This window comes from Danaus plexippus (genome assembly GCF_018135715.1).
Source record: "Danaus plexippus chromosome 16 unlocalized genomic scaffold, MEX_DaPlex mxdp_31, whole genome shotgun sequence".
Classification (NCBI taxonomy): Eukaryota; Metazoa; Arthropoda; class Insecta; order Lepidoptera; family Nymphalidae; genus Danaus; species Danaus plexippus.
Window position 1 is genome coordinate 2,667,986 of NW_026869852.1, and position 13,095 is coordinate 2,681,080.

Here is a 13,095-nt window from a genome sequence, read left to right on the forward strand (position 1 = left end):
CATCCCTCTCTTTATAGCTCAGTTTGAACTGTTTAACTGATTGTTTAACTCAGTTTAACTCATTTCACCAATGTCATATCAGGTGAATAATAATATGAATAATAATATTCACCTAATATGACATTGATGAAATCTATCAGGAAACGCTACAAACTCAAAGAATAGAATTAGAGACGATTTCAGGGTAGAGACATATGAGTACATTGAAAACTCCATTTTTAAGTTTTAGACAGGTTTTTTTTTAATAACATATTTCATAAGTACTTATTGATATATTTATTTTTCTTTTAACGTCTTTGAATATATCTGTGAGATATCACAAAGTGTCAAAATTAAAGATAGACAAATTTAACTGGTGTATGATAGTAAATGACAGTGTCAATTGTCAATACGCATAACGCAATACAGTGGTCGATGTTTAGAATATGGAAAATGGAGTTTGCAAATTGTAACTAGCGTTATAGCGTGCCAATTAATGAAACTACATATGTGCTAAGTAATGTGATGCTTATTTAAAACAAACATAAGTGTTAAAATTGTAAATTGTCTGCAACAATGTAAGTATAAGTATGCTATTTGGCATGTTCTATAACGCGGTTACCAAAAGTAATTAATAAGTTTTCATATCTTTAAAGTTTTGAGACATACTGTTTTATATGCTATATAATATATATGTCTAGAGTAAGTTACAATAATAATGTTACTATTACAGGTCGTCACGACATATAAGTAAACACAGAGATATCTCTCGCGGTCGTTCAGTTGAGCATCATCGAGATTGTGGAGGACGAAGTGAAGACAAAATCTCTGAAAAAAGGTCAAGATCACCTAACAGAAAACGGAAGTCCGCCAGCAAAGATAGACGTAAGTCACCACAAAAAAAACACACGTCTTCTAGTAGTGAAAGAAAGAAAGAATCAAAGAAGAAGAAAAGTAAAAAGAAGAAAAAATCACGTAATTCATCAAGTAGCAGCAGCAGCAGCAGTAGTAGCAGTAGCGACAGTGACGAGGAAGAGTTAAAACTACTACAGAGACTTGAAGCAGAGAGGTTGAGGCTGAAAGAAGAAAAAAGAAAGCAGAAAGAAATGATAAAAGTAAATGAAACACCCGAGGAGAAAAGGTATTTTTTAAATGAACCAAAATAAAAACTCTTCCTTAACTGATGACTTTTAATGTGGCATAGGTTTGAAGCTTTTATAAAAATTGTGACAATTATAACTATTGGCAATATGTTTAATTAATTAAAAATATTAGATAATTTTGTCAGGACTAGTAGTACTTAAATACAAACGAAATTTAAGCATATGATAGTTATATATTTTATATGTACTATAGTGATCAACTGTGTGTTCTCTGTAAGTATAGAACATAAAACCTTGTATCATCAACAGAGCTCGACGTCTAAAAGAAAAGCAAGAAAAGGAAAGGAAGAGACGTGAGCGTATGGGGTGGGACAACGAGTATCAGTGTTACACCGATCAAGATAACCCCTTCGGAGACTCTGCTCTCACTGATACATTTGTATGGACAAAGAAACTGGCTAAGGAAGGCGTTAAGAATGTCTCTCACAACGAACTGGAGGCATTGAACAGGCAGAAACAATTAGAAAATAAAATTGAATTGGAGAAGGTTAGTTATAAGTTTGAGGAATCAGAATTGATTTACAAGTACTTTACTGTTGTGGAACGAAAAGAGCTAGCACTTCAGACAGACAAATATAAGATCATTTCCTATTTTGAAATCCCCCTTTTTTTATTGTGCTTGTGACAACTGTAAGGATGTATGGATGAGATGATCTTTCATAATAAAATGAATTACTACCTTAATGAAACTTTACAAAATGCTTTGTCAATAGAATTTGATATGAGTAGTGACTTTCATCAACATGTAGTACCGCCGGGGCCAGGGCAAAGCAGTTGTCTTTTGTATGAACTCTTGTGACAGAATAAATATTAACTAATTACTTTAGACCCTTATTCTTTTATCTCTTAACTCTAATCACGAAGTATGGCACTAAAACTATTCATGTGTGTGTCTCAGGTGAAGCAGCGTCGACTGGAGCGCGAGGCTGAGCGTGCGGCCCGCGAGGCCGAGGCGGCGGCGGCGGCCCGGGCACGGGAGGCCGCGCAGTTCAGCAGCTGGGCTCGACACGAAGACGAATTCCATCTGCAGCAGGCCCGGCTGCGCTCGCAGATACGGATACGAGACGGCAGAGGTAGGATTTATACTGAAAATGTTATTGTATTACCTAAAGGCATTATACATATATAGATATGTATAATCTCTCTTTCTTTTCCCTGCCCTGGACCCACTGGATGTGGGGTCGGCACATCATTTCCTTGTCTTCTATTCTCGCCTATCAGCCGTCATCTCAACGGTCACCCCTTTCTTACTCATGTCGTCCGTGACGCGATCCATCCAACTTTTCCTATGTCTTCCCCGCCCCACATGTCCCGCCACATTCATGTCTAACATTCTTCTTATTGCATGGATCCATTATTACGTATAAAAATGATTACTATTTCCTGTCACAGCTAAGCCGATAGACCTCCTCGCGTGGTACGTGAGTTCCGAGCAGTGTGTCGATGCGCTCGAAATGCACGAGCCGTACACGTACCTGAACGGCCTGCACGCACAGGACCTGGAGGACTTACTGGAGGATATCAAGGTACTCACATTTTGCTCAGAAGATTATGATTTTGTATGTGCTATGGTATCTTCTTGTATACGTCGAATACGAACCGGTCGTGATTCAGGTGTTTTAAAAGTCTGGTACCTCCAGGTGTACAAGGAGCTGGAGCAGGACGTGAACCAGTCGTACTGGGAGGACGTGCAGACTATCGTGTCGTCGGAGCTGGCGAAGCTGCGGCGCCTGGCTCCGGGCCGGGACGGGGTGCACGCCGCCGTGGCCGAAGACGTGGCCGGCGTGTTCCGCGGGAAGAGCACGGCCGCCCTGCTTCAGTTGCAGGACGCCATCGAACACAAGATGGCCGCCAGGACAGCCGGCATCGACGTGCACTACTGGGAGAGTCTGCTCAGCCAGCTCAAAGGTATATCATATTGTAGATTCATTAGTCTCAGTCGTAGGAATACTTTATATTTTTTGCCCTTTTTTGACTACCGTTTTGTACCGAAGCGTATTTTGTAAATATGTAATCAAAAAGTGAAGAAATATTAAAACAAATATAACGATCCCTTTAAAGGATTAATTTTAAAAGAAGTTTTTTTATGTTGAAGTATTACTCCTAGAGGAGGTAGTGGTTTCTAGCAGACATTCCTAAGGATAAGTCTGTCAAGTCGTTGAGTACCTTGAAATAATTAAAATAAAAAAATTGTCGTAATTAATTGTGTGCATCTGTGTAGCTCACATGGCACGAGCTCGTCTCCGAGACCGGCACCAGAACAACCTCCGCCGCAAGCTGCAGCTGCTGAAGAGAGAACAAGGAGTCGCCGCGGACGAGCACGCGGAACACGAGGACAAACACACACACGCAGAGGGGTGAGGCTGGCACACACACACTGACTTCTTGTGGAGATATCCGCTCGAGGACTGTTGGTTTATGTATAAACAGAAAGTAGATTTTTGCATATTTCTCATCATTCTTGTAAAATGAACCGGCCCAGGGATTTCATAACTTTTCATCTGCAAATCTGAAATACATCTTGATGAAGACATGTTCGTTTCATATAGCGCTGGTCCGGAGCAGAAGTCGCCTCGGTCGGAGAGCGAGGCGGAGGAGGCGGAGGCGGAGGGCGAATCGTGGTGCGGGAGTTACTCCCCGCGGTACCTGGCGCCTGCCTCGCTGGAGCCCGCCACGCTGCTGCTGGAGCCCCACGAGGACCGCCAGCGCCTGGCCTTCCTCCGAGCCAGGCTGCATGCCGCCGCCGCCGCCGACCAGCACAAGGCCACGCTTGCTAAGGTAAACTACATATTGAACAGAGGCAGCGACGTTTAGACACGGATGAAGGAAAATAGATTAGTTTATCCCACAAATTTATTTACCGCTATACTGCGGAGGTCGAGTTCAGTGTGCATATATTGATGAAGCTTTCATTGAGTATTTTGTATTTGAATTTAAGTTCAGATCATAGCTTGGCATCGTTTTCATGATCATTGTCCGTCTCCAGCTTCCGGAGGCAGCTGATGCAGTGCCGGGCACCAGCACGGGCGCTCTGGAGGCGGCCGCGAGGCGCTCCATGGAGGGAGGTAGTGAGGGCGGTGCCGCCCAGTTCAGTGTGGAGCACGTGCTGCCCGACCAGCCTTGCCTGTGGGCGGACAAGTACAGACCCAGGAAACCAAGATACTTCAACAGGTACGCAACCGACTGCTCGTAATGTAACCTCTTCCTGCATTCAGGTCTAAATGGAGTACATGGTACTTTAACAACGTTATGGCTAATCTCTTGTACTGCTGGACCGATATCGATGGAACTTTAAGAACGGATAGTTTAAGTTACAAGGACTAAAATTAGTAAGCTTAAATTATTAAAATTTTTATTAATATACATAATAAAAATACCTATTCCACAAAAATTAAACCAAGTTTGACAACTATCGATATAAAATCGCGTGTAATGTCAATGTAAAGTCAGTTAAATACGTCCCGGTCACATCGTTCATTGCAGAGTCCACACCGGCTTCGAGTGGAACAAATACAACCAGACTCATTACGACATGGACAACCCTCCGCCGAAGATCGTTCAAGGATACAAGTTCAACATCTTCTACCCGGACCTCATCGACAAGAGCGCCACCCCTGAGTTCTCACTTGTCAGTATATATATATATTAAAGCTACATATAAATAATAATAATACTTAGTAAACTGAGCCATGGTATTATAAGATATGTTTTCAAAGCTTTCCCATTATATTAAAGTGGAACTATATTCATCATATTTCATATATTAGATGTGTAAACATGTACGGCAATCATCAAGGCTATCTGAAGTTAGTGACCTGGTATATGCTTGTAAACAAATTGCAGAAGCCGTGTGCTGACAACCCTGAGTTTGCTGTGCTTCGTTTCCATGCGGGCCCACCCTATGAAGACATCGCCTTCAAGATAGTGAACCGCGAGTGGGAGTACTCCTACAAGAGAGGCTTCCGCTGTCACTTCCACAACAACATCTTCCAGTTGTGGTTCCACTTCAAGAGATACAGATACAGGCGTTGACAACACACATACATACATCGTGATATCTTTGTGTTTCACATCTGGTTGAGTAAATAACTGATTTATGTGAATCATGTTTCAATTACTCATTACAAATTATATGAAGTGATCCTTGTTTGTTCCTTGTATTATTTGATGTCATCTTGTAGCCACCACCCCAAATATATATGTATGTTTAAACTATTTTAGGTTTAAATGTGTTAATACAAAAACAAACAGTAATAAGATCTATTTAGTTAATTCAATTGGGAACTACATGTTGACGACTAGGAAAATAAATATTTTTGAATTAAAAAAAAAGAAAATATTGAGCCCAAATTAATTTTAATAAATATGTTAAGAAAATGTATGATCAACAACTGGTTTTAATTAAATATACAATATTTTAATTAATAGTTTTATTATTTCATCTTCTAAGGGCGTACTAATGATGACATAATTTTTCATCTGTAGTTTACATTTTTGTAACTGCAATAAAAACCAGAATCAACTACAACAGTTTAATAGCCTTCACTAATATATTGATCGTTTATGTTGTCTATTCTTTCTTGGGTTGGTCATCAGTTTTATCTACGACATCCTCAGACACAGGATTTCCTCTGAAGTTTGGGAACTGCTCCCAGGGTGCACTTAACTCGAAGCGCCTAAACTCCTGGGCCAGTTCCAATGGTTCAACCACAACCCTTTTCTGTTCATCATCATAACGCAATTCTACATATCCACTGAGGGGGAAGTCCTTTCTGAACGGGTGACCCTCAAAACCGTAGTCAGTTAAAATTCTTCTCAAGTCTGGGTGGTTAGCGAAGAAGACACCGTACATGTCCCAAATCTCTCTTTCATACCAGTTGGCAGCTTTGAACACTTCGCAAGCTGAATCGATTGGTGTCAGTTCATCAGTGTAGGTTTTCACACGAATTCGAGCATTGTAGCGTAGTGACAGTAGGTTGTAGATAATTTCGAACCTGTAGGGTCGGCTAGGCACATCCATGCCACCAATATCCACGAGATTTGCGAACTGTGCATTGTGATGATCCTTAAGGAATTGAAGCACAGGGATGACACCATCTGTCGGCACTAGAACTTCAAGTTCGTTACCTGCTGTAATTTGAACTTTCTGCACGAATTTAGGCAGGCATTCAGCTACATATTTGCCAAAATCTACTAGGTGAGCTTTTTGCAACGGATCAAATTTGGCAACAGTCGGTCGCGTTTCGACTTGAGGTTGAACTTGGTCAGTTTTTGTTGCTACAAGTTGAAGACCAGGGTATTGGTTATTATTCAAAATTGCCCGACTTAGATTACGTCCTGCACCAATGGTGCGTTTTAGAAAGAAAGACATTGTATGAAGGGATTTTTAAGTGTTTACCCTTACGTAATTTTAATGCGTTTCGAAAGTTTCGTCTTCATATGAAAAATTAAAATATGTCACTTTTGACTGACAATGCTGTATGACAATTCAATACAGCACAGAATATGTATATTCTTTAAAGCAAATTCAGTTTTTAGTAGTGTTTATCAATATTTCAGTTATACTATACTTAAAACTTTTAATTTTATGAATTCATAACTGAAGAACTTATTGAGCGATTTTTAGCTAAAACATACATGCCTTGCGTTGTCTATACAATATATAATATAAATAGATTTGAATTATTATCATTTGTTAGTACTCTGTAGCAGTTATTCTGTATTCATTATTGGTTACTAGTTATTTTGAAATTGGAAGTACAATAAGTTCTTGTTTAATATTTTTTATTAGTTATTACCACTTTTTCGTTTTTAAATCTTTATTATCAGGTTTTATTTTCTAAGACATGTGGTATTTATACTTTGTTTTAAAGATAAGAAAGCATTGTGTTAAAAATGTAAGTAAAAGCTATTAACAAATCACAACAGTGACCGTGTATGATGGAAGTAAATATCTTTGAATGAAACTCAAGACTGTAATATATAACGCATACGTGTAATACATTATTTTATTGAAAGAGTAAAAAATCCCATAGTAAGTAAGTGGTGAAACCACCACAGCATGTTGTGTTTAACATTCTATTTCCATAAATTACCTCTATTTCTATTATATCTTTATCTCATCTTTAATGATAGTATCTGCAAAATGGATGAGGAGTTAAAGCAGTTAAAGTCCGTGTTGAGGTCTCTGGTGGTGTCGAGCGCCACGGAGGTCGATGTTCGTACTTTATTGCGGGACTATAGAATGATGGTCGGGAATCAACTGCCCTTAGCCAAATTTGGTTACAAAGAACCCGTAGGCTTTCTTAAGGAATATTTCAGTGATTGTTTTTTAGTAAGTATTCATCACACAGATATTACTCTATTAACCTGTAATATTTTTTATATGCCGTTGTATACTTAAAACATATAGTTAATATTTTGTGCTATCACAATAGTAGCAGATGAGATACCACATTACATATTTAAGTATGTAAAGCTGTGTTTTTGAGTTTAACTTGCATATTTGTTGTTAGTTAGAGATAAACTAAAGGAGAAATAACAATACTGAATGAGAAAGTTCTACAACAAAAATATTAGGCTTAAATTGAATTGTATTATAATTTTAAATGTGAGTTTAATCTGAATATGTTTTTATTATGTATTATGTATGTAAAATACAGGAGAAATAATTTATTTAATTAAGATACTCTTTATTAGATGTACATTACTGATGAAAATTAAAAGAAATATTATAGCTAACTATACCTATATGATACATCTCATAATGAATAAGTTAAATATCCACATGTAATATAGCTATTAATGTTTTTGTTTAGTTCACGGGTCCAGTAGGGAATCCCGTGTTGACATTGATTGTTCCTGATAGTTTAAAACACATAGATAAGTTTGTACAAAAACAGAAAATTAACAATGTGAAATCGTAAGTCACAAATATAATTGTTACTATAAATGATATGTTAATTCTGATGATACAGTCAGAGGCGTGAACTAAAAGTGATGCTTTTCACAGAAAAGGTAAAAGAAGGAGCGTGCAAGAAAGTGTACATAAGCCAAGTGAATCTAACCTAATTGTTCAAACTGTCAATACACAGCAAACGGCAAGAAATCAAAAGACACCTCCGTTAAAGAATGACATGAAAATAAATCAACAAATTACAAAAGAAGTTCCGACACTCAATAAACACCATTTGAGGGACATAGAGGTACAGCTGCGTTATCCTCAGGGTTGATACTTTAGTAATTCATATTAAATAATTATAAATATGCTGTTGTCTTTGTATTTTTTTCCAGAAAAATATTAATAACCCTGAAGTAAAAGCGAACGAACCATGTTCACAGACGGCACTTCAAAATTTCCTTAAGAAGAGAACACCTCTATTTGATTGTCAGCTTTCAAACAGTGATAAAGACTTTGACAAAGATAGTGACTCAGGAAGACTCACTTCATCAAGTGAGCTGCTAATTATTAATGACTGGCCGCACCAAATTAGGATGTTGTCCACATGTTGCTAAGTAATTGTGTCTGGTGACACAAGTCAAGCTAGCCTCAGTATGAGTTGGAGTCTCCCCCCATGTCTTGTGAAGTACCTTGTACTTTTAGTCGAAGATCCCAGGGCTGCCAGACGTCACCTATTTTCTGACGGATGAAATGTGGACGATTGAGTAGCATTAGTGTGTACTATGATCGTATGCCTACCTGCTAGCTTGGTCAAACGGCCAATTTTGAGGTATGAGGTGATCAAGGTACTTGGATCGGTTTGCCTTCTTGGCAAAGGTTTTAAAATAGTTGTCGGATGAACATCAATAAAAATGGAGCATCAGAATTTACGTGAAGTTAACTATATAGATATTTTGACAACTTTAAAGCGTCTGTCTGACAATATGGCTGACGGTCAGTGTCTGGGAGTATTGACAACTTATTTTTAACTATACATTTTAAAACATATATGAAAATCAGCCGTGAGAATTTACTTGAAGTAAGTAATGTTTTGATGTACATTGTTCACTTGATACCTCAAAATTGGCCGTTTGACCAAGCTAGCAGGTAGGCATACGATCATAGTACACACTAACATCCACATTTCATCCGTCAGAAAATAGGTGACGTCTGGCAGCCCTGGGATCTTGCTCTATTTGTTGATTGCATTAGCAGATAACAAACATGAAAACGGCATTCAGTCTAGTTTATAAATGAGTTGATTATTGCTTACAAAGAAATTATATTTTAGGTACAAATAGTAAGAGAGCTCAAAGAGAACAACTTCATAAAGAAATTAAGGACATTGTGGTACAGAGTCCTCATGGAGTGAGCTGCACCGACCTCATGAGGCTTTACAGGTCAGGATGTTAACAGAAGTAATATAACAGGATGTCTTTATTAAAGGGTTTGGTTTAGAAGAGGAAGTTTGTCATTTATCTTGCTGTATTAATGAATGTCTGACATGTTACTATATGAAGGGCGCGCTACAGTCGCGAGTTGAACTTCACCCGCGTAGGGTACACCTCCGTACTGAGCGCGGCGTGTGCGGTGGACGGCCTGCAGGTGTCGCGGCGCACTCTCACGGACGACTGGTTGCTCAGTGACGCCGCTCGGCCTCCGCCCCCGGCCGCGCCCGCCCCGCCACGACCACCGCCCGCGCCCTCCACGCCCGCCCAGCCCGAGGACGCTCTGCCCGGGATAGACTTCGTGAGTTAGGAGCATGAGTCGACACACACTCGTAACCGAACTACCACTCGGAGCTCACGGTTTAAATGAGTCCACAGGAGCCGGACGTGTTCCCCCCCGACTGCATGCACTTCCTGGAGAGCATCCCGAGCGTGTCGCTGGCGGACGTCAAGCCCGGGGACATGCTGGAGGTGGCCGTGGCCGAGGTGTACTCGCCCTCACACTTCTGGCTGCTGCGGCTCGGCGAGGACTACAACATAGCCATGGAGGAGATCATGGACGACATGAAGTCAGTGTGACGACCAGCTCACCGCGCGCCGGCCGGCTAGCGCACGATCCCGACCTAACGCTGCTCTCTTTCACAGCCAGTACTACGGCGCCGGTGAGGGACGGGACCGTAGCCTGGCCCTCGGCGCCGTCCGCGAGGGACACTACTGCGCCAGTCTGTACGACGGAGACTGGCACCGCTCCATCATAGTGCGGATCCTCGACCACGACACGGTCAAGGTGACGGCGGAACACACCGGCTTCATTAAGAGGTGCGGACGAGAACATTCACGGGAAACGTGTCATTCTCAGGTGCGGCATGTTGACTACGGCACGGTGGAGCGCGTGGCGACGAGCAGCTTGCGGGTGCTGCTGCGGCGCTACGCGGCGCTGGAGGCGCAGGCGGTGCGGGCGCGGCTGGGCGGGGTGGCGCCGCCCGCCGCCGGCCGCCGCTGGCCGCACGCCTCCTCGCACCGCTTCCTGCGCCTCGTGCGCGACCGCCGGCTCGTCGCCAACGTGGTGGCGACGCACGGCCGCGAGCGCGCGCTCGAGGTGCTGCTCATCGACACCTCCACCGCCGAAGACCGCTGCCTGGCGGCCGAGCTGGTGCGGTCCGGACACGCCGACCCTCGCCCGGCCCCCCTCGCCGTCGCCGGTCACACTGTGAGTACTCCGCCTTCGCTCTCCGAAGACGACGCCGAGTCGGTCGGCGCGCGGCCGCTGCTGCTCGACATACTTCGCTTCGGCGAGGAGTCTCGCTCCAGCGACGAGAGCGAGGTGTCTCAGTCGGCTTCGCAGACGGTGGGCCGTGCGCCGCGCTCCTTGGCGTCCTGGTCGGCCGGGGACCGGGACAGTGGGAGTGAAGGGAGCGGGGCCTCGTCCTACACCACGGAGCGACTGGGGACTCTGAATGTGTCCGTCTCTGACGCGGCGCACGGTGTAGGCGTCACCAGCCGTGTGTTGATGCGCCGCCTGAGGGCCCTCACCCCCGCGGCCGCCTCCGCTGTGGCAGAGAGCGCCGGGAGCACCGCTACAAGTGTGTTGCAGCGTCGCCTCGCTCTCGCCCGTCTGTGTAGCTAGTTACCGGAGGGTAACACTTTGACGAACGTTTATAAAGATAATGTGTATTTTACTATGCGATAGAACCGACCGCGTCGCTCCTCATGTCAGTATAATATCAAACGATGTTAAAAGTCATGGCCGAGGTATTGCGGATATGTTTTCTCTGCTAAAAGATAGAGGTCCGACACCATGGTCCCCGACGGCCGGTGCGCGCCCCTCCCCGCGGTCGGTCGGCCGCAGTCGTCGGTCAGGCACTAACTCAGGCGGGTGGTTCGCAGACGTCGGAGTGCTACCTGTACCCGCGGTTCGAGGCTCTGGAGGCCGGCGACACGCCCAGCTTCGCGGAGGTGCACGCCTACCTGCGGGACGGCATCGCGCTAGACTTCGTGCACGACTACCGCCGCCACGTGCCGCCCGGCCTGCCCCCGGACCGTCCCGCCACCACCTATGAACCCCCGCCGCTCCTCCCTGGAGACTCTCTCGCCTCTTCCTCTTCCTCGTCCTCGGACTCTCCTCACAACGAACATCTCAATCCATCTCCCTCCTCCTCTGGCGCGTGTCTCTCCCCTACATCCCACCGCCCCCCTCACCCCTCCCCTGGCCGCGGCGTGTCGCTGTCAGCGGCGGAGTGCGAGGCGTTCTGTGTCCTGAGCCGTGTGGACCCCGGCGCGGCTCACCGGTTCATGTTGGAGGCGATGTCCCGCGCGCTGTTCCCCGCGTCGTCTCCAGCGAACCCTGAGGCGATGGAGTCGCGTTCCCTGATGTGCCCGAGCCGGCCGCGGCCGCCCCCGGGCTTCGAGACTGACTAGGGCAGAATGCCAATGATATAGAGGCCACATCTACGGAGCTTTTATAACGCTAGTGACGCCCGCGGTCGCGTCGGGTAGCTTTCCCGTTGCGGGCGAGGCTCGGGGTAATGTCTACGAATGTGTGATTCAATTCATTACTGTTCCACGGATGATCCATCAGCCGCTACAGACCGAACCTTACACTTTATAGCTCATAAAAAATTTTGACCGAAAATACCTCGGCCATTGAACCTTTTACAGTTCTACTGAATAAGTGTCCGATTATCATAAAGTTTTTTTTTTAGTTCGTAAAGTCAATAAAATGTTGTATGGAGTGATGAAGCAAAGAAGTACCCCATAATATTTGTTTAAAAATTTGTTGTAACAACAACGGAAGTGCTGTGATTTCCTGTTCATATAAATATATGTATGTCGGTAATTTTGATAAGATGCGTGCATGCACACTCAGGTATTTATATGACATAAATATTTATGTAAGAAAAAGTGACGAAAAGTGATTTAGAGGTAAATAATTATAAATTTTCTATTTCTGTTATAAAAATAGTATTCATGTATTTTTGTAATAACACTACAAATCTTGCGGACGGTTTCTGGGCAGTGACGGGTTTTGTGGTGCCTTTTCCAAATCTGGCCCGGAATGTGCTTTATCGAAATAGATATAAGTTTTGGATCATTTTAGGAGAATATTTGTTAAGACAAAAGTTCAATCAGCTGTTGTTACTTTTTTTTGTTCGTTTATCAATAAATCTACCAACAAAATGTGTTTATATTGAATCCTCTTTTACTTTTAGAAATACTTAAGATATTTATAATAACTATACATTGTTGAAACAAATTTCTAATGTGAAACCTTATTACGTAACCAAAACTATTCACCCATCTAACGCACGTCGCATTACAACGGGCCGAAGAGAAGGGGAAAGTGAAAGGGATTCGGTAAGCTTCTAGGCAAACACACAAACTTGGCTCTTACTGACTTTAAATCGGATCAAATAATTCGGATCCCAATCGGAGAATTCACATTATGATTAATTTTTTTTCGTTCATTAATTAAAGATTAAAAATAAGATTTCTCGACAATTGTGTAACTCTAATATTACATAAATGCTTATGATGTGACACAAACTTGCTTGCTCCGTCTTTTTAC

General features: G+C 43.1%; 2 protein-coding genes across 2 annotated transcripts; one reads left to right on the forward strand and one right to left on the reverse strand.

Moving 5' to 3' along the window:
* Positions 1-350: 350 nt before the first annotated feature.
* LOC116772206 (uncharacterized) lies at positions 351-12,722 on the forward strand. The gene is given in 22 exon segments (XM_061528271.1): positions 351-557; positions 713-1,120; positions 1,392-1,629; positions 2,041-2,215; positions 2,535-2,668; positions 2,783-3,050; positions 3,364-3,499; positions 3,692-3,920; positions 4,129-4,313; positions 4,626-4,770; positions 4,986-5,099; positions 5,101-5,222; positions 7,278-7,476; positions 7,961-8,064; positions 8,155-8,347; positions 8,436-8,595; positions 9,374-9,482; positions 9,603-9,831; positions 9,909-10,099; positions 10,176-10,317; positions 10,390-10,740; positions 11,418-12,722. Coding segments are annotated over 22 exon segments (4,365 nt in total). The 5' UTR covers positions 351-555; the 3' UTR covers positions 11,949-12,722.
* On the reverse strand, positions 5,558-6,615 carry LOC116772209 (NADH dehydrogenase [ubiquinone] iron-sulfur protein 3, mitochondrial). Its single transcript, XM_032664316.2, has one exon. The coding sequence runs from the start codon at positions 6,511-6,513 to the stop codon at positions 5,713-5,715; it is 801 nt and encodes a 266-aa protein (XP_032520207.2). The 5' UTR covers positions 6,514-6,615; the 3' UTR covers positions 5,558-5,712.
* Positions 12,723-13,095: the final 373 nt, after the last annotated feature.

Bases quoted from the DNA above. Each gene is read 5' to 3' on its own strand.
- LOC116772209 (XM_032664316.2), bottom strand. From the start codon at position 6,513: ATGTCTTTCTTTCTAAAACGCACCATTGGTGCAGGACGTAATCTAAGT.